Source organism: Aquarana catesbeiana, linkage group LG03, assembly GCF_042186555.1.
Source record: "Aquarana catesbeiana isolate 2022-GZ linkage group LG03, ASM4218655v1, whole genome shotgun sequence".
Classification (NCBI taxonomy): domain Eukaryota; kingdom Metazoa; phylum Chordata; class Amphibia; order Anura; family Ranidae; genus Aquarana; species Aquarana catesbeiana.
This window is the reverse complement of record NC_133326.1, coordinates 676,309,541-676,331,032: the sequence shown is the minus strand read 5'-3', so window position 1 is coordinate 676,331,032 and position 21,492 is coordinate 676,309,541. Positions and strand designations below refer to the sequence as shown.

Here is a 21,492-nt window from a genome sequence, read left to right as displayed (position 1 = left end):
TTTCAAAAACACGCTGCTTACTATGTAAGTAGTTAAATGTCCATAGTCTTAAGAAAAATTAGTAGGCTGCCATTGCGGCTCCCACTTGAAAATGCTTCATTCCTGGCTGTCCCTGGCCGCAGTTCATTGACCGGGAGCAGCCATGTGGCACGGGAAATCCAAACTCCTGATCTTGTTATAAGTCGTGACTCCAAAAGTATAAAGAAAAAAGTGCTAGATAATCATAGACAGCCAGAGCCTGAGTTTCCATTAAGGAGGCTTTTTGTAATTTCCACTGACCATTAAATGAGTTTGGTGTCTGCTGGATGCCGTCAGTTCATTGGTGGGTAACACTGGCTGTTCACCAATCAGAAAGCAGGATATTCCTTGGGTGGCTGTCTGCACTCTGGCACGGAGCAGATCCTGAGATGTTTATAAAATGATTCCCACAGGTAAAACCTCCGCTGAACGCTGCCCGGAAAAGCCCATTAACGAACGCCTTAACGAGCCTTCCTACAGATGATTTTCCCACCCAGCTGCCAACTAGACGCTCCAAGGCACAGAGACGATGATTGCTTTGTGCCTGCTAAGGTTATTGCAGTCATTAAATGGCCTGTTATCCTGCTGGCGCACACCGTGTAGCTGGCACTCCGTCATGATTAAAAGAGGAAATCTGTGGCTAATTATGATGGCTCATACAAGGCCTGTAGTTTACCATTAACGAGACACGGAGCTTTTCACTTCATTTTTCACGCTACCTGTCTTTCGGTTCGGTAACTCGTGACATGAGAGGGACACCCCTACTTTGAACCCCATTTTTCATGATATCTTCATTCTGGTATTGTAATACTTCATGTGAAAAATGGGCTCTCGCTTTTCTTAACTGATTTTTCATGGTACCTTCCTTTCAGTACAATAAATCTTGACATGATTTTCATGGACTAAGGTCCATATCCATAGGGAGAAGGATAGTTCAGGTGATTGGAGGAGTGTACCTGAAGGTGGAGAGGCAGCGGAGGGTCCTGGCAATGGTGAGTAGTAGGCCAGACAGCTGTTGGGCATGCCGGAGGCTGTGCAGAGACACAGGGGCTCATGGGGAATCATGTAGGGGGACAGGGGCACTTTGGAAACACAGGGGTGGATTGGAGACACAGGCGCACTGGGGACACAGAAGACACAGGAGCACACAGGGGTTTACCAGGATTGCTGGAGACATAGGAGTCACTGAAGGCACAGAAGTACACTGGGATCACTAGGATTGCTGAAGACATAGGAGTCACTGAAGACACAGGAGTGCACAGGGGTCACCAGGGTTACTGAGGACACAGGAGTCACTGGAGACACAGGAGTGCACAGGGGTCACCAGGGTTACTGAGGACACAGGAGTCACTGGAGACACAGGAGTGCACAGGGGTCACCAGGATTGCTGGAGACACAAAAGTCACTGAAGACACAGGAATGCACTGTGGTGACTAGAGTTGCTGGAGACACAGGAGTTACTGGAGACACAGAAGCACACAGGAGAAACAAGGGTAACTGGAGACACAGGAGTCACTGGGGGCACAGAAGCACACTGTAGAAACACCGGTAACTGGAGACACAGGAGTCACTGGGGGCACAGAAGCACACAGGGGTCATCATAGTGTACCTGAAGTTGGAGAGGGTCCTGGTGATGGAGCATAGTAGACCAACAACTGTGGGGCATACCAGAGGCTGTGAGGAGACACTGGCTCATGGGGAGTCAGGTGGGAACACAGGAGCACCTTGGAGACACAGGGGTGCCCTGGGGACACAGGGATGCACTGGTCACTGGAGACAAAGAAGTGCACAGGGGTCAACAGGGTTGCTAGTGACAGAGGCGTCACAGAAGACACAGGAGCACACAGGGGTCACCAGGGTTGCTGGAGACATAGGAGCGCACAGGGGTCACCAAGGCTGCTGGAAACACAAGAGAACACAGGGGTTACCAGGGTTTCTGGAGACAAAGGAGTCAGTGGAGTCACAGGAGTGCATAGGGGCCACCAGGGTTGCTGGAGACACAAGAGTCGCTGGAGGCATAGGTGTGCACAGGAGTCATCATAGTCACTGGAGACACAGGGGTCAGGCAGGACAGGAGGCAGGCATGGAGAACTGCAGCAGGGGACCCTAATTAGGCATAGCAATAGCATAGAATAGCATACGGCAGACCTTAATCAGTTAATTACCGGTAGAAAAAAAAAAAAAGTTATTTACCTCTTCAGCATGTCCTCTTCCTTCATTGCATTGAATGCTGCTTTAAACTAGTTGTGTTTAAAATAATCCTTTTTTTTTTTTTTTAAATTGATTTCATAACTATCAGTTGTCGTTTTTCTTACATCTGCCTATAATTAGCTTAACAATGTTTTTTCTAAGAGGCTTTTATTATTCTTGGTTGCAAGTATTTTTTTTTTTTTTTTTACTCTAGCCTTCCAATTTCTTCTTTTGTTTCTGATCTACATTGATGACACACAGAATTCTTCATATACATAATGTTATATAATAGGGGATTACTCAGCCTTTCCGTGTCATTTGAATGCTTCTGATAACATAAGCAGTCAGTAATAACAAGATAGATTACATCTTATAAGTGTAATAGTGTATAGAAAGTCAGGGAGAGAAGTGCTCCACCCCTAATGCCGTGTACACACGGTCGGACTTTTCGTCTACAAAAGTCCGACAGCCTGTCCGACATACTTCCGACGTACCTTCGGCGGACTTGCGGCAGACTTTCTTACGAACGGACTTGCCTACACACGACCACACAAAAGTCCGACGGATTCGTACGTGATGACGTACACCGGACTAAAATAAGGAAGTTCATAGCCAGTAGCCAATAGCTGCCCTAGCATGGGTTTTTGTCCGTCGGACTAGCACACAGACGAGCGGATTTCGGGGTCCGTCGTACTTACGACGTAAAGATTTGAAGCATGTTTCAAATCTAAAGTCCGTCGGATTTGAGGCTAAAAAAGTCCGTTGAAAGTCCGGAGAAGCCCACACACGATCGGATTACCAGCCAGCTTTAGTCCGTCAGCGTCCGTTGGACTTTTGTAGACGAAAAGTCCGACCGTGTGTACGCGGCATTAGACTCCTGGTATTAGTTAGAGGTTTCACTAAAGCTGTCCTTACACAATACCAGGGATCTCCAGACCTTCAAAACAAAGGGATAGTTTGCTGCCCTTCAAACTTTAGGGGGGCCGGAATGTGGCCTCAATGGGAGGAATATTGCCCCATCATTGGTGTCAGTGGTAGGAATAGTGCCCCATCATTGGTGTCAGTGGAAGGAATAGTTCCCCATCGTTGGTGTCAGTGGGAGGAATAGTTCCCCATCATTGGTGTCAGTGGGAGGAATAGTGTCCCATCATTGGTGTCAGTGGAAGGAATAGTTCACCATCATTGGTGTCAGTGGATGGAATAGTGCCCCATCATTGGTGTCAGTGGAAGGAATAGTTCCCCATCGTTGGTGTCAGTGGGAGGAATAGTTCCCCATCATTGGTGTCAGTGGGAGGAATAGTTCCCCATCATTGGTGTCAGTGGAAGGAATAGTTCCCCATCATTGGTGTCAGTGGATGGAATAGTGCCCCATCATTGGTGTCAGTGGAAGGAATAGTTCCCCATCGTTGGTGTCAGTGGGAGGAATAGTTCCCCATCATTGGTGTCAGTGGGAGGAATAGTTCCCCATCATTGGTGTCAGTGGAAGGAATAGTTCCCCATCGTTGGTGTCAGTGGGAGGAATAGTTCCCCATCATTGGTGTCAGTGGAAGGAATAGTTCCCCATCGTTGGTGTCAGTGGGAGGAATAGTTCCCCATCGTTGGTGTCAGTGGGAGGAATAGTGCCCCATCATTGGTGTCAGTGGAAGGAATAGTTCCCCATCGTTGGTGTCAGTGGGAGGAATAGTGCCCCATCATTGGTGTCAGTGGAAGGAATAGTTCCCCATCGTTGGTGTCAGTGGGAGGAATAGTTCCCCATCATTGGTGTCAGTGGGAGGAATAGTGTCCCATCATTGGTGTCAGTGGGAGGAATAGTGCCCCATCATTGGTGTCAGTGGATGGAATAGTGCCCCATCATTGGTGTCAGTGGATGGAATAGTTCCCCATCGTTGGTGTCAGTCGGATGAATAGTGCCCCATCATTGGTGTCAGTGGATGGAATAGTTCCCCATCGTTGGTGTCAGTCGGATGAATAGTTCCCCATCGTTGGTGTCAGTGGGAGGAAGGGCCAGATAAAGGCAAGCAAAGGGCCAGACGCCTCTAACAGCAGCTCTAAAAACATCCAGTATGCACGAAGCCTTAAAGTGATACTAAAGTCTCTTTTTTTTTTTTAGTTAAAAATAACAAACGTCATATTCACCTGCTCTGTGTAGTGGATTTGCACAGAGCAGCCCAGATCCTCCTCTTCTCGGTTCTCTCTTCGGTGCTCCTGGCCCCTCCCTCCTGTTGAGTGCCCCCACAGTGAGCAGCTTGCTATAGGGGGGCATCCGAGCCGAGCCCTAGTTCCAGGTGGCCATTCAGACATGGGGCCGCGGTCCGGCCCCGCCCCCGCCCCCTTTCTTTCCTCATTGGCAGACTGACTATGATTGACAGCAGCGGGAGCCAGTGGCACCGCACTGCTGTCTCAGCCAATGAAGAGGGGAGTCCCGGGCAGCCGAGACACTCCTGCAACATTGCTGGATCTAGATGGGGCTCAGGTAGGTATTAGGGGGGCTGCTGAACACAGAAGGTTTTTATCCTAATGCATAGAATGTATTATGATAAAATTAAAAAAAAAAACCTGCCTTTACAACCACTTTAATCAAATTACTTTCACTTGTAATTTTTTTTTTTTTAATAGAGATGAAAGTGCAGAAATGTGGGTTTTGTACCTTTTTGTAAATAGGCCGCTTTCAGCCTATAGTAGCAGGTGTCAAGAGATGGCCTTTGACATGCGTCCTCTGCATCTAGCGGACAATCTTCAGGCCGAGGAGATGAGTGGGGAGTACTTAAAGTGATTGTAAAGTCTCACTTTTTTAAGTAAAAGAATAACAAACATATACTTGCATATATATGCAGTGGATATGCACAGAGCAGGCCGGATCCTCCTCTTCTCAGGTCTCTCTCCACCCCCCTCCATAGACAAGCAGCTTGCTATGGGGGCACCCGACCTGAGTCAGAGCTCCGTGTATCCAATCAGACATGGAGCCCCGCCCCCTCTCTCCCCTGATTGGCTAACTGACTTTGACTGACAAGCACGGGAGCCAGTGGCGCCACGGCTGTGCCCCAGCCAAATCAGGAGGAGAGTCCCGGGGCGGCCGAGGGAATCGTGGACATTGCTGGATAGAGAAAGGGCTCAGGGTAAGTATGGGGGGGGGGGTGGGGGGGGGTGCTGGGGGGGCCTGCTACACACAATGTATATAATGCATTAAGCTAAAAAAACCTTTTGCCTTTGCAACTCCTTTAAGTGGTATGCGAGCAAATGTAATAAGTGAGTCAGATCAGCTTGTACCCTCAGACCGTACATGAGGGACAGTAATGTCAATGATTGGGCACAATCCTCGTTGTGACAACCGGCCTATGCAAGGTATATAAAGGAAGAAGGGACAACATCCCATATATCACTACAATACAGCATCAAAGCTATCCAAAACTCTAGTGAAGGAATACAGGTATTCTGCAGTGTTTATGCTCCTGCATCTATCTATGTGTCTAATTATTTATATATATATATATATATATATATATATAGTGTGTGTGGATAGATAGAGATAGATCTCGATAGATAGATAGATATATATAAATATATATATATAGATACTGTATATTTTTATTTTTTATTATTATATTAATTTTTAAACATATTTTTCTGTTTCTCCCCCCCCCCCCCAGATCGTCTTCATTCTACATCTATTCTCTGGTCCTTCACACCACTGATTGGCCAAGACGGAGGCGATGAACGGATCCTGCGAGCCCCCTCCCCCTCTCGTGGAGAGGGGGAGGAGAACACGGGGGGCGCGGGAGATGGAGGGGACACAGCAGGACGAGACGGACACCAACAGCCACGGCTCCAGCGGGAACGAGTCCAACGGGAACGAATCTCGGCAAAGCCGGAGCTCCCACAGCAGCACGAGCGGCAATGGGAAAGATTCGGCCATGTTGGAGGCGACCGAGAGCAGCAAGAGGTGAGAGGGGGGCGAGACCGGGAGCACAAATTTTGGGTTTACCCTTTTCCGCCTTACTCTGGCATCCCTTTAACAAGGCCTTTACACTGGGGGGGGATCAGTTGACTATTGTGATTGGCTGTCACAGTAGTCACATATTCAGGAGCCATACCCACAGAGACCAAGAGCTGTCTTTGAGAGCTCGGTCACTGTGCTGGGAACGGCTCTCTACACAGAAAACTCTGCCTTCCTTGGACTCATATATGCATTATATGTGCAGCAAGAGATTAAAGCACTTCGTTTTTTTTTTTTTTCAGTTTTGGGTAGAGTAAGAAAAGAGTTACAATTTCTGCAAACTTTTTTTTGCCTATAACTCCATTGGAGAGATATTTTAAAACATCCTGCGTTTATTACACCCATGCAAGATATTGGGGGGGGTGTTGTCCACTGTGAATTTAAGACAAAGACAGCAATAGAAACATAGTTAAAAGTTCTAACTCTTTGCGACTTTACTAGAAATGTTTTTTTTTTGTCTGTGTCTCGATTTGGGAGAATTCTGATCACTTCCTTTTCCGACAGGAAGTGATGGAAAACCTCACCAATATGGTAAGGGAATATCTCTGCAATTGGGACACAAATACCTGGCAGGGGCTCTGACTCGCCCTTGCTCTAGGTGAAAAATAAAAAATAAAAATGGCTGCAGTGGGGCTTTAAATCTGAAGTCCGGGATAAGCAAATATCTAAACACTTTCGGCATTAGGTAGTGTCTGAGTTTGTGGATGTACTTCCTTTGTGGTTATCAAGGAACATACTAAAATTATTCAATTTTTTTAATTTAAATTAAATTAAAAAAAAAAATGTTTAATTACTTTTTGTGCTCAAAGTTCAGCCCTAAAGATTATATCTCCTATGTCAGGGATATGCAATTAGCGGACCTCCAGCTGTTACAAAACTACAAGTCCCATCATGCCTCTGCCTCTGGGTGTCATGCTTTTGGCTGTCAGAGTCTTGCTAGGCATCATGGGAGTTGTAGTTCTGCAACAGCTGGAGGTCCGCTAATTGCATATCCCTGGTCTATGTAATTGTTGCAAATCCAGGCCCCGCGTCTAGCAGCCTTTTGGAAAGCAGTAGTAGAAGTGAACCTATGTAATAAAGGCGATTTTCAGCACCATGGACAGCACACAGAACATATGGCTACAATAGCATATATTGTACTCTAGGAATGTGCGGGGTATAACATTTGCAAAGAGCACGTGCAGCAAGCGTTACAGGACGATACCCAAGATGCCCCATGTGTTTGGATTTGCTGCATTTTCAAAAGATCCATTTTTTCCTCCTGAAACTTCCTGATCCTAAATGTGGTTATAAAACTAACTAACTTGCTCTAACTAAATGTGGTTATAAAAAATATATAATATTATTATAATGTAATCTTATAATAATATAATATACTACATTAGGGCTCAAAATTTCAAGTTCTCAGCTACTAGCCAGGCCACCAGTTGCCCCACCCAACCCCTGCCCTCTTTCCAATTCGGCTCCACACTCGCCTTCAGCTTATTTCCACTTGCCTTATTTGAGGGCTAGTATATAGAGTATATAGAGGTGTGTGTATGTATGTATATATATATATATATATATATGTGTATGTATGTATGTATGTATGTGTATATATATATATATATGTATATATTGAGTGTATATATACAATCGGCTTCCTTCCAGCCCCACCTGCCGGGAGCACCGATGCAGCTCAACACACTCGCCATCAGCTTATTTCCACTCGCCAAATGCAAGCTGGCGAGTGGAAATTTTGAGGGCTGTAATACATTATAAAAACGTAGTCTTGGAAAAGAGGAGGGGAGAGATGTAGTTCAAACCTTTAAATATAAGAGGTGCTTATTTACGTTAGTGCTGGCTCCTGCTGCCTCTGAAAAGTGATCTGCATTGGATCTCCCTTTGACAGGTGGCTGGGAGGTGCTATATTTCCTGGTAAGCACCTGTTTAACCCTGAAAGTCCTGGACTGTGTGCATTGCATGGAGTTGCAGGACAGCTGCAGTGCGCCCCTATTCATTTGAATGGGCCACGAACATAACACGGGGTGTCATTTTTGCCAAGTTTTGCAGTGTTGCAGCTGCAGAATATGTACAACCCCCTCCAGCTACTGTGTTGGTTAAAGGGGGGCAGTTTGGAGGGTGGCTTAAACTGAAGCTCAACCATCTATTCATCTTAATGTGGGACGTAGGCTTGATCTGCATAGACTCTGGGTTATAGGCTGGTGCCTTCAGGTTATTGGACACTGAGAAAGCTTCCAGGACACCCCCCTCTGGGCATCCCTTATAGCCCTACACTACTCCCCGAGTCCTCAGTTTTTGCTAATGTCCTAAGGTGATGGACCTCTTCTCCTTCATGGAAAAATCACTCTTACCATAACTAGTTTACATTTTTTTTGCTTTGGATTCTTCAGTCAACTCTTCAATGTCTTCTAATACCACAATAGAAGGAGTGCCTCTGGATTGATGGTAGCTCGGTAAAACCTTAGAAGCCGTACCTGGACCTTCTGCTGGTGGGGATGGCCTGTAATGTTGTTTCAGGCACTGGACCCTGCGTGGGCGCTCACCTTGGCCCTTGGTGCGAGGCGTGCAGGGTGCTATACGGGTCCAGGGTCGTAAACTGCACCTCAACCAAGCCAGGGTTAAAGAGCCATAACAATGTGAATCAGGTTAAGGAGGGTCGTATTTAATTTCTTTTTTTTTTTTTCTTTCAATTTTATTTATTTCTAGAATTCAACGAGATTACAAAGGAAAATTAAGGAGACAGTTACATATTGTCAGACTTGAAAAACTTAGTTCACATAGGCTTATTGGATGGACCCAAGCGCAGAGGCCTAGTACCTTGACGGTAGTACAACTTGACGGTAGGAAACCAGGATAATGAGAGTGAGGTGTTAATCGGCCCATCCTGAAACCACCAGAGAGTAAGGGTAACACTGTGTGGAATCCAATTTTGAATTAAACAACATGAAACAAATAGCCTAGATAAGTATGAGGGGGAGCAAACAGTGAGTAAGGGGGGGGTTTACATTTAGAGCGAACAGGGGATGGGGGTCTAGGGTCAAAATTTCTTAGTAGCCTGGAAGATAAAGGGTAGAGGTTCCTCAGGTGGGGGGGAAGAAGAAAACAGGAAAACAAAAGGGGGGGGTATAATAGTATAATAATTATAGGAAATAGTAAAATAATAGTAAAAGATGGGACAAAATGAAAGGGGTGCCAGAGAAGCCACCAAGGAGGGCAATATTTTCAAGATGAAGATAAGATGAAGAACACAAGGAGATGAACGTAAACTAATAGGAGGGGACGCTCAAAACTAATCTTAGAAAGTATTATTTTACAGAAAGGAGTAGTGGATGCTTGGAATAGACTTCCAGCAGAGATAGTGAGTCAGTCAACAGTATGTAAATCAAACATACTTGGGACAAGATCTATACTCAAACAAAAAGGTTTAAAAAAAAAAACTAAAATAATAAAAGAATAAAATAATAAATGGGACTTGATGGACCACTTTTTTTTGCCATCGCTCTTCTATGCTTCTTCTCATGTGATGCATTTTGTTTCCACCCACAGCACAAACTCTAACAGCCCCTCGCCCCCCAGCAGTTCCATCGCATACAGTCTCCTGAGCAATAGCTCCGAACAGGACAATCCTTCCACCAGCGGCTGCAGGTAAGTCCAGTCAGCGTTGGAAGTCAGTGTTCTGTTTTTTTTTTTTTTTTTTTTTAGTTTGCTGTGGATAGGGAAGGGAAGGGTTAAAACTCCCATCAGGTTATATTTTGCTGTTTTTTTTCCTACTGGGGAGATTTCCCTTCAATTCCTGTCCTGGAGGCACAACAATAACATTTAACCAAGTGAGTAAGATTTTCTCCCTATTCTAGTTCTGGTGATCAGAACTAGACAAGGTCTAGATGTGCCCAGGGTAAAGATGCCAAACTACATGAAAACACTGCATCTAAGGAAGCTTCTTCCCCTGACCTCCCCTTCACATGAAAACACTGCATCTAAGGAAGCTTCTTCCCCTGACCTCCCCTTCACATGAAAACACTGCATCTAAGGAAGCTTCTTCTCCTGACCTCCCCTTCACATGAAAACACTACATCTGGGGAAGCTTCTTCTCCTGACCTCCCCTTCACATGAAAACACTACATCTGGGGAAGCTTCTTCCCCTGACCTCCCCTTCACATGAAAACACTGCATCTAAGGAAGCTTCTTCTCCTGACCTCCCGTTCACATGAAAACACTACATCTGGGGAAGCTTCTTCTCCTGACCTCCCCTTCACATGAAAACACTACTTATAAGGAAGCTTCTCCTGACCTCCCCTTCACATGAAAACACTGCATCTAAGGAAGCTTCTCCTGACCTCCCCTTCACATGAAAACACTGCATCTAAGGAAGCTTCTCCTGACCTCCCCTTCACATGAAAACACTACATCTAAGGAAGCTTCTCCTGACCTCCCCTTCACATGAAAACACTGCATCTAAGGAAGCTTCTCCTGACCTCCCCTTCAAATGAAAACACTACATCTAAGGAAGCTTCTCCTGACCTCCCCTTCACATGAAAACACTGCATCTAAGGAAGCTTCTCCTGACCTCCCCTTCACATGAAAACACTGCATCTAAGGAAGCTTCTCCTGACCTCCCCTTCAAATGAAAACACTGCATCTAAGGAAGCTTCTCCTGACCTCCCCTTCAAATGAAAACACTGCATCTAAGGAAGCTTCTCCTGACCTCCCCTTCAAATGAAAACACTGCATCTAAGGAAGCTTCTCCTGACCTCCCCTTCACATGAAAACACTACATCTAAGGAAGCTTCTCCTGACCTCCCCTTCACATGAAAACACTACATCTAATGCCGCGTACACATGAGCGGACTTCTCGTCGGACTGAACCCCGAAGGACTTTTCGACGGGAGTTCCAACGAAATGGACTTGCCTACACACGATCACACCAAAGTCCGATCGTTTTGAACGTAATGACGTACGATCGGACTAGAATAAGGAAGCTCATAACCAGTAGCCAACAGCTGCCCTTGCGTTGTTTTTGGTCCGTCGGACTAGCATACAGATGAACAGGTTTTTCGATATGAATCGAGTCCGTCGGAAAGATTTGAAACTTGTTGTAGTTCTAAGGTCCGTCAGATTTTTAGACAGAAAAGGTCCGATGAAGCCCACACACGATCTAATTGTCCAACGGATTCGTTCCGTCGAACCTTTGATGCCGGAAAGTCCGGTCGTGTGTACGCGACATTAGGAAGCTTCTTGTCCTGACCTCACCTTCACATGAAAACACTGCATCTGGGGAAGCTGATACCCCCCGCCTTGCTGCTGACACTATTCTCTTGTCTTTTTGTTCTTGTAGCAGTGAACAGTCTGCCCGGGAGAAGAATCAGAAGGAATTAATGAAGGCCCTGAAGGAGCTGAAAATCCGCCTGCCATCTGAAAAAAGAAAAGGCAAATCTGGGACTCTTGCCACACTGCAGTACGCACTTTCCTGCGTCAAGCAAGTCCGAGGTGAGCGGAATGTTATATGAATGAATATATCATATAATATATAATAATATATTTAATATAAAATAGTATTGTATTTATATAATTTATTTATATAAATATATTTAAATCATTTATTATTTATATAATGTACTGTTGCTAATAAATCATATATAGTATATATTAATATAAAATCTATGATATATAAAGATATACATGTATACAGTACATATTATCTATCTATAATATATACTGTATACACACATATACATTTACAGTATGGGTGAGATTTACTAAAACTGATGCAGCTGTGCATAGTAACCAATCAACTTCTAGGTTAGATTAGAAACTGATTGGTTAATATGCCCAATGGCACCAGATTCTGTGTGCACCAGTTCACCCCCCATTAAGGCACATTTGATAAATGTTTTTCAACATTAAAGCGGTGGTAAACCGCGGGAAAAAAAACCCTGCAAGACAATAGCATAATGTGCTAGTATGCATCGCATACTAGCACATTATGAAATATTTACCTTAGAACGAAGCTCCTGCAGCTCGCCGGTCACCGCCGAGGGGGGCTGACATGTTCCCTCTGTGTTTCATCCGGGATCGCTGGCTCTGGCGCTGTGAGTGGCCTGACTTATTATAGGCTTACCTGTAGGTAAAAATCACCAAGCGGGGCAGAGAACCGCTTTAGAGTGCACCTGAGCCCAAGCTATAAAAATGTTATATTTGATTTTTATTTTACATATTTTAACAGGCAGTAAAAGCTTTTAAAAAAAGTCATCACATGATCTCACTTAGTTGTCACCGGAACAGATGAGCCCATTTGAAGATGCTGCCTCTAGTCTTTCTTTTGGTGACAACTGTTCAGGACAAGCTTTCAGGGTATTTCCCCTTCTTCAAGGTCCAAGCAGTACTGCTTGGACCTTGAAGAAGGGGACACACCCCGAAAGCTTGTTCTGAAAGATTGTATGTTAGCGCAAATAAAAAAAGTATCACGGACAGTACTCAATTTTCTCTGTCACAATTGCACTAATACGGCTACAATCACATCAAGTATGGTGACAACTGTAAAATTTTACATCATTTTCTGTCCCGAGAACAATACCACCAGGACAAAAAGTTATGTTCTTTTTCTTGCATGCTTGGCTCAGGTGTCAGATATATCCATATTTGTTCTCTGTGCTTGCTAATAGTTGACTATGTTTTCTCAGCTAACCAAGAATATTACCAGCAGTGGACCATCGATGAGTCCCAGCCATGCAGCCTGGACATGTCCAGCTTCACTATCGAGGAGGTGGAAAGCGTCACATCGGAATACACGCTAAAGAATCCTGTGAGTTCCTCTAGCTCTTAAAGTGATTGTAAAGTCTTGTTTGTTTTAAATAACTACTAATTACCTGCTCTGTGCAATAGATTTGTGGAGAGCAGCCCAGGTCCTCTTCTTTTCGGGTACTTCTTCGGTGCTCCTGCCATCGAGTGCCCCCCCACAGCAAGCCGCTTGCTATGGGGGCACACGAGCCAAGTCACAGCTCCCTGTGTCCATTCAGACACGGAGATGTGGCCTGGCCCCGCCCCCTCTCTCTCCTGATTGGCTGACTGACTTTGATTGACAGCAGCGGGAGCCAATGGCACCGCTGCTGTGTCTCAGCCAATCGGGATGGAGAGTGTCGAACGGCCGAGACACACGTGGACATCACTGGACAGAGAGGGGGCTCAGGTAAGTATTAGGGCGGCCGCTGCACACAGAAGGCTTTTTCATAGAATGCATAAGGATAAAAAACCTTGTGACTTTACAACTAAAGGAGGGGCAGCATGACCCCAACGTGATAGCTAGGGGGTTAATAGGTAGGTCTGGGGGTAAATTAGGCAATGCCTGCAAATAAACTTTAAAGTGAACCTTTACCTCCTGGATCTGCACTGGGCATCATTGCTCTCCTCAGCCCTCCCCCCCCCCCCCCCCTGCAATCTACAACAGCAATTCTTCCATATACCCTGATGACGTCCGGCCAGAGGAGGGCGGACGTCATCAGGGTATTGGGCTGCCTGAACCAGGAAGTGGCACCCGGGAACCAATGACATCGGGAGCAAATATGGCGGTGTGGTACTGCGGTGTTACGTATCGCAGCAGAGTAACGCTGGATCTGTTGGGCAGGTTAGTATGTGAATTGAAGAAGACCACCCAGGATAACAAGTAAGCAGGGGGAAAGGAAGGAACTGGGGTGGGGTTTGGGGAGGGAGGTTGATTGGGCCCAGGAGGGTGAAGTTTTTTTTTTTTTAAAGCAGAACTAAACCACTCCTGGATTACCTCCCCCTCATCATTGTTCCATGCCGCCATTTTTGCACATGCGCAGATGTGCCGCTGGTCTCTTCCAGTCATTTGGAGTGGCACGCACAGCAGATTTGAATGCATGTGCACAAATGGCACCAGTTTCCATTAAGAGCCGGTCACAGGCTCCTGACATGCGAGCTGGATATGGGGAAACCTGCAAATTTTGCACGCTCCATTTTTAGTAAATCAACCCCCTATGGCTGTCGTCAGTTTCCTTCCTCTCCTCTTGTCCAGTAGGTAATGTTTATGATGTCTGGTACTTTACCTATGTAGGGTTGAGTGTGAGCAGCATTGTTCTAAAATCCTACATCTTTTTAATTTTCTTTTTCTCAAGGACACATTTGCTGTGGCTGTCTCCTTTATCACCGGCCGCATTGTCTACATCTCTGACCAGGCCTCCCATATCCTGCATTGTAAAAGGGACGTGTTTAAAGGAGCAACATTTGCTGAGTTTCTGGCCCCGCAAGATGTCAGTGTCTTCTATGGGTCCACAGCACCTTATCACCTCCTATCTTGGAGCAGCTGCATATCTGGAGGTAATATATAGATGATGGGTGCCAGTCTGTCCTAAAAGATGTGAGTCTGTCCTCCTCCTGCAGGGTGATACAGACAGAAGGGAGCTATGAGTCTGTCCTCCTCCTGCAGGGTGATACAGACAGAAGGGAGCTATGAGTCTGTCCTCCTCCTGCAGGGTGATACAGACAGAAGGGGGCTATGAGTCTGTCCTCCTCCTGCAGGATGATAGAGACAGAAGGGAGCTATGAGTCTGTCCTCCTCCTGCAGGGTGATACAGACAGAAGGGAGCTATGAGTCTGTCCTCCTCCTGCAGGATGATAGAGACAGAAGGGAGCTATGAGTCTGTCCTCCTCCTGCAGGGTGATACAGACAGAAGGGGGCTATGAGTCTGTCCTCCTCCTGCAGGGTGATACAGACAGAAGGGAGCTATGAGTCTGTCCTCCTCCTGCAGGGTGATACAGACAGAAGGGGGCTATGAGTCTGTCCTCCTCCTGCAGGGTGATACAGACAGAAGGGAGCTATGAGTCTGTCCTCCTCCTGCAGGGTGATACAGACAGAAGGGAGCTATGAGTCTGTCCTCCTCCTGCAGGGTGATACAGACAGAAGGGAGCTATGAGTCTGTCCTCCTCCTGCATTGTAATACAGACAGAAGGGAGCTATGAGTCTGTCCTCCTCCTGCAGGGTGATACAGACAGAAGGGGGCTATGAGTCTGTCCTCCTCCTGCAGGGTGATACAGACAGAAGAGGGCTATGAGTCTGTCCTCCTCCTGCAGGGTGATACAGACAGAAGGGAGCTATGAGTCTGTCCTCCTCCTGCAGGGTGATACAGACAGAAGGGAGCTATGAGTCTGTCCTCCTCCTGCAGGGTGATACAGACAGAAGGGAGCTATGAGTCTGTCCTCCTCCTGCAGGGTGATACAGACAGAAGGGAGCTATGAGTCTGTCCTCCTCCTGCAGGGTGATACAGACAGAAGGGAGCTATGAGTCTGTCCTCCTCCTGCAGGGTGATACAGACAGAAGGGAGCTATGAGTCTGTCCTCCTCCTGCAGGGTGATACAGACAGAAGGGAGCTATGAGTCTGTCCTCCTCCTGCAGGGTGATACAGACAGAAGGGAGCTATGAGTCTGTCCTCCTCCTGCAGGGTGATACAGACAGAAGGGAGCTATGAGTCTGTCCTCCTCCTGCAGGGTGATACAGACAGAAGGGGGCTATGAGTCTGTCCTCCTCCTGCAGGGTGATACAGACAGAAGGGGGCTATGAGTCTGTCCTCCTCCTGCTGACTCTCCATTTCTCTGTCTTCCTCCAGATACGGCTTCAATGGACTACACTCAGGAAAAGTCTCTTTTCTGTCGGATCAGGTGGGTATCGTAAAATTGGGGAGAAGTAAAGATAACAGTGACTCATTTTACTGCAGTTATCTTAACCAAGAGGAGAGATGTGAGAGAAAGAAAAAAATAGATCACACATATAATATGCAAAACAGATAAGTGTATACAAATAGAACATATATATATATATATATATATATATTATTACACAGATCTATTACATCCTACATATGGGGAGAGGGGACACTGATCTGTCACACTGGTGTACTGTGCATAGAGGATACACTAACCCATCACACTGTATATACAGAGAGAGGACGCACTGATCTGCATATACAGACATCAAAGGAGATGTATTGATCTATCATTCTTTAGAATCAGGTAGGACATACTGATCTATCACACTATATGTACACAAAGAGTATACACTGACTCATAATATATATATATTTATTATGTGACTACAGCACCTCTATGCACTGATCAATCATTCTGTATATACACATCACTATCATTATTATTATTATTATTCAGGATTTATATAGCGCCAACAGTTTACGCAGCGCTTTGTATACTGTATATGGAGGGGAGGAGGGGGGGTACAGATTACAGATCTGACACACTTCATATACTCAGGGAGGGCACATTGATCTATCCCACTATATATACACACAGAGGAGGTATGGATCCTTTTATATGGTTGGGTTCACACTATTGCGAATTGGATGTGGGTTGGAACACATCCAATTCACATAGCAGGAGATTGTGATTGGCTCTCTATGGAGCTGGTTCACACATCTCCGGAGCGGCTCTGGTGCGATTTGCACAGGCGTTCTGTGCATCTTCTGGTCCATTTCAGGTCCGAATTCAGCCTAAAATTCGGGCTGAAATTGGACCTGAAACGGTGAATGGAGACGCACCGGAACCCTGCTGGGAGCCGCTCCATGCTCTAGTGTGAACCCGGCCTTAAGGAAGCAGACTGATTGATTTTCTCACCTTTTCATAGAGAGGGAATGTGGACATCACTCCTTAATACCCTCATATACAGTATATATATATATACACACACACACACAGACTGGGACAGCTCCCCCCACCCCCCCACCTCCGGAAGTCCCCTTCCTTATTTAATTCATTCTTACATAGCTGTGACACAAAGCACTGTGTAATTAACATACTGACACGTCCTGCGTCACCCTCCCACACACCACCTCCTCTCCGCACAATCCCTGCGTCTGTAACCTTTCTCCGGAAAGCCCTGCAGCATGGCAGCCAATGAATTCCATACGTTGGTATTTATAGCCTACACATTCTACATAGAGGATTTCACAGCTCCATGGATCCATTTTAATGAAATCGCTGAGATATTCTATAAAAGCCGAGGATGTGAGAGGTGGAGGTTTTGTTCCAAATAACAAGACAAGGGCTTTGCTTTTCGCTGTTTTTACGACCCGAAACACACCGTTTTACTTCTGAACACTGATTGGTGTTTACATGTTCATCTCGTTTCATGAACAGAAGAGAGATGGGCTTCTTATAAAAAAAAAAAATAGTGAGAAGTGACGTTATTTTTATAGCTTTTAAATCTACTAGAGAGAGAGCCTAAAATCCTGAGCTGTTTGAATATCTTAGGTCTATGCAAGCTACACTTCAGCTCCGAAAAGTTTTACCCCGTCCTGACCAGGCCAATTTTTGCGATACAGCACTTCATCGCTTTAACTGACAATTGCGCGGTTGTGCGACGTTGTACCCAAATAAAATTAAAGTGGAGTTCCACCCCCCCCCCCCCAAAAAAATGTCATTTATGTGCATAAAAAACATTTAAAAAAAAACATTTGGAGAAAATGTTTTTTGTACTCACCTCTAAATGCCTGTTGCTAGGGGGTCCCTTGTAGTCTGCCTCCTTCAGCTCCTGGGTTCTTGACGTCACTTCCCTCGGCACAGGAAGGGAGATCAGCTCTGCCCCCTCCCTCTTGTCAATCATCTGGGACTTGTCACAGGTCCCAGATGATTGCGCAGCCAATCACGGCGTGCGGCGCCGCTCGCGCATGTGCAGTGGGTGCCCAGCTGTGAAGCCACAGCCGGGCGCCCACAGTTACAATGCCGGCGCCGCCGAGCGGAGGGCCAGACGAGCGGGGCTTCTTTCCCCCGCATCGCTGGACCCTGAGACAAGTAAGTGTCCGATTATTAAAAGTCAACAGCTGCAGTATTTGTAGCTGCTTACTTTTATTTTATTTTTTTTTTTTAAGCGGAACACCGCTTTAATGACCTTTTTTTCCCAAAAATAGAACTTTCTTTTGGTGGTATTTGATCACCCCTGCCATTTTTTTATTTTTTGTTCTATAAACATAAAAAAGAGCAACAATTTTGAAAAAAAAGACAATATTTTTTACCTTCTGCTATAAAACATTCCCAATAAAAACATTTTAAAAATGAAATTTCTTTATCAATTTAGGCCAATATGTATTCTGCTATATATTTCTGGTAAAAAAAAAAAAAATCCCAATAAGCGTATATTGATTGGTTTGCGCAAAAGTAATAGTGTCTACAAACTATGGGATAGATTTATGGACATTTAAAAAAAATTGTTTTTACTAGTAACGGCGGCGATCAGGGATTTTTAGCAGGACTGCGACATTGCGGCAGACAAATCTGACACTAAAGCCTCGTACACACGCTCCGATTGTTGGAAGGGGATTGTGTGATGACAGACTGTTGGCCTAAAATCCGACCGTTAGTACGCTCCATCAGACAATTGTTGTCCAACTTTCGGCCAACAACTGTTGGATGGCAGGCTAGTAAATTTTCGGCGGACAACGGTCTGTTGTCAGATTTTCGTATCGTGTGTACACAAGTCCGTCACACAAAAGCCCAAAGTACAAACACACATGCTCAGAATCAATGCTCACCAAACACGACATTAGCAGAAGGTGCCCAAAGGGTGGTACGACATTAACAGAAAAACCTGACTAAATTTATCCTTCCCAACCTAAAAATGCTTATGCTTAACTGTTTTTAGTCTGCTCCAGTTTAGTCACATGATTCTGCAGCTCCGGCTCCCCTGTGTCAGTGATTGGCTGCTGCAGGGGAGAGGAGGGAGCGCCGACAACAGCTGGGCTATGGAAGCCTGTGGGTGACATCACAGCTCCCAGAATTCAAAGCCATTGTAGAGCTCTACTTGAGCCAGAGCCGCAGGATCGTGACCAGAGTGGATTAAAAGTATACAGATATTTTTTATACAGGTTAGGCAGAACAGGTAGGAGGAGGATGAGAGAACATTTTTTTAAGCATAGATATAGTTAAGGTTTTCTTCCACAAAGGTTGCCTTTGAATATTTTTTATTTTCAATTGTGGCCAGTGACACCCTTTTTACCTGTTTTCCAGGCAATTCTGTTAAAATAAGCCTGTTGTCTGCAAAGCTCAATAGCTCAAGATGAAATTAGGACATCGAAGAGAATGAGTGGGAATGACTCCTCCCCCTCCTTCCACTGCAGTGGCTCATCTGTTCAGATAGGTTCTTGAAGAGAAAGAGGGAGAGTCTGAAGGCAAACAGCTTCTGCTTGTAGTGCTCTGTGTTACAGGTGAACCCTGTATTAAGGGCTCATTGACATACCAATGCACATAAAAGCACAAGCATGTTAACATGCATTTTTTAATGCATTGTGCTGTGTTGTGTTTTACTGTGAACTGCATTTTTACCATTTTCTTTTTTTTCGTTGTACGTGCCGCGTCACGGGTTTAAATTCTAACTTTTTTTTTTTTTTTACTACGATAGGCACGTTGTGCTGGCGCACGTTGACGTGCTCTTTTATTGCATTGCGTTAAAAAAAAAAAGTAGACATGCTGCATTTTTAAGCAACGAACTGCAAGGCACCTGTGTATTGTGAACAGGGCACATAGAAAGCAATTGTTTTCTATGTGTTCTTGTGTTGAGCCTGCCTTCATCAACACAGATCAATGCAGCTCAATGGACATGGGGGGGGTTATTTACTAAAGCTGAAGAGTGCAAAATCCGGCTCACTTCTGCATAGAAACCAATCAGCTTCCAGGTTTTATTACCAGAGCTTAATTGAACAAGCTGAGGTTAGAAGCTGATTGGTTTCTATGCAGAAGTGAGACTTATTTTGCACTCTCCAGCTTTAGTAAACAACCCTCTTGGTATGAAGTCACCAGTGCTCTGGAACAAAACACAACCATTCGGGTCAAGGCGAAAAAGAAAGCTTGTCACTAGGAGAAAGACCTCCATTTTTACATTCCTCAGTATTTATAGAATATCCTCCACATTCTATTCATTATTTAATGTCCTAATGAAAAGTACTCAACTGCAGAATGGCGCTGGTAATCAATAAAAAAAAAAAGATATTACTAGCTCAGCATGATGATAGATTCTGATTGGCTGGTGTGTGATAGTGAATGTTAGTAGAAGCAGTTATGATAACCTTAAAGTGACATTAGGGCTCCGTTCACATCTAGGCCCGCGATCCCAAATCGCAGGACGCGCTCGGGATCCCCGTCACTTCCAGTGGCACCCCGATCGCGGTACCATTTTGCCACGACAAATCTGCGGTGAAATTGCGCAAACAGAATGGTGGGAAGCCTGTTGTCCAAAAGAAGTTCCGGTACTTCTTTTTGGGTGACAGGCGTACCACGATTCTGTTTTGTGCCATTTGTCGGGCCACAATCGCGGCAAAATCGTGCAGCGATCGGGGTGCCATTGGAAGTGATGGGGATCGCGAGCGCGTCCTGTGATTTGCGGTGATGTAGAATCGCAGTGATTCTGCCCGTTATCCCAGACGCCTAGATGTGAATGGAGCCTAAGGGTTCGGTTTTCATTTTTTTTAAATAGCAAACATGTTACACTTCCCTGCTCTGTGCAGTTGGTTTTGCACAGAGCAGCCCAGATTCTTTTGTTCTTAGGTCCCACCTCCCATGCTCCTGGCCCCTCCCTCCCATGCTCCTGGCCCCTCCCCCCTGCCGAGTGCCCCCAGAGCACGCAGCTTGCTATGGGGGCAACCGAGCCGAACTGCTGCTCTGGGTGTCCATTCAGACAAGGAGCCACGGCTTGGCCCCGCCCCCCTCAATCTCCTGATTGGCTCACTGGCTGTGATTGACAGCAGTGGGAACCAATGGCTCCTGCTACTGCCAAAAGCCAATCAGGAGTGCGAGTCCCTGGAAAGACTAGGCTCACCTGGTCATCGATGGATCGGGAGGGGCTCAGGTATGTATTGGGGGGGGGGGGGTGCTGCACACAGAAGGTTTTTTAGGTTTTTTGAAAAAACTTTGTGCCTATACTTAAAGAAGTCTCCATTTTTATTAATATGTTTGTTTCCCCAAGTACATGTGCTTTGTCCACCCTTCCTATGTGCTGTCTAAGGCTAACTGTAAGGTCAGACAGGGCACTCCCTTCACAGTCGTCCGACAACACAGCTAGCAAGGAGATGGCTGCTTTAAAACGCGGCACACTTCTCCATCTCTAAGCTTGCCTGGAACATTTTAGCTGATAAGCCCTCCCCTTTGCATTACTTGTGAGATGTTTGACTCCAGCAAGTGCTTGGAGATGGAGAAAAGTGCTGTCTGTCAAAAGCAGCTGTCTCCTTGCTAACTGCGTTGTCGGATGTTCATAGAGGAAGGAAGGGTACCCTATC

At 45.7% G+C, this 21,492-nt stretch overlaps 1 protein-coding gene across 6 annotated transcripts in view; it reads left to right on the top strand.

Moving 5' to 3' along the window:
• The window catches only part of PER1 (period circadian regulator 1), a 79,388-nt gene that overhangs the window by 31,470 nt on the left and 26,426 nt on the right, over nucleotides 1-21,492 (top strand). For 5 of the 6 annotated variants that reach the window (XR_012243086.1, XM_073622910.1, XM_073622906.1 and 2 more), the window contains exons 2-7: nucleotides 5,856-6,148; nucleotides 9,752-9,850; nucleotides 11,541-11,692; nucleotides 12,886-13,007; nucleotides 14,338-14,539; nucleotides 15,826-15,877. Coding sequence is in view for 5 of the 6 variants with exons in the window: in XM_073622910.1 (XP_073479011.1) it covers nucleotides 5,919-6,148; nucleotides 9,752-9,850; nucleotides 11,541-11,692; nucleotides 12,886-13,007; nucleotides 14,338-14,539; nucleotides 15,826-15,877 (857 nt within the window). In the remaining variant the exon portion in view is untranslated. Of the gene's footprint in view, nucleotides 1-344; nucleotides 432-5,855; nucleotides 6,149-9,751; nucleotides 9,851-11,540; nucleotides 11,693-12,885; nucleotides 13,008-14,337; nucleotides 14,540-15,825; nucleotides 15,878-21,492 lie in introns of those variants that run through there. The other variant, XM_073622909.1, reaches the window with a different exon arrangement.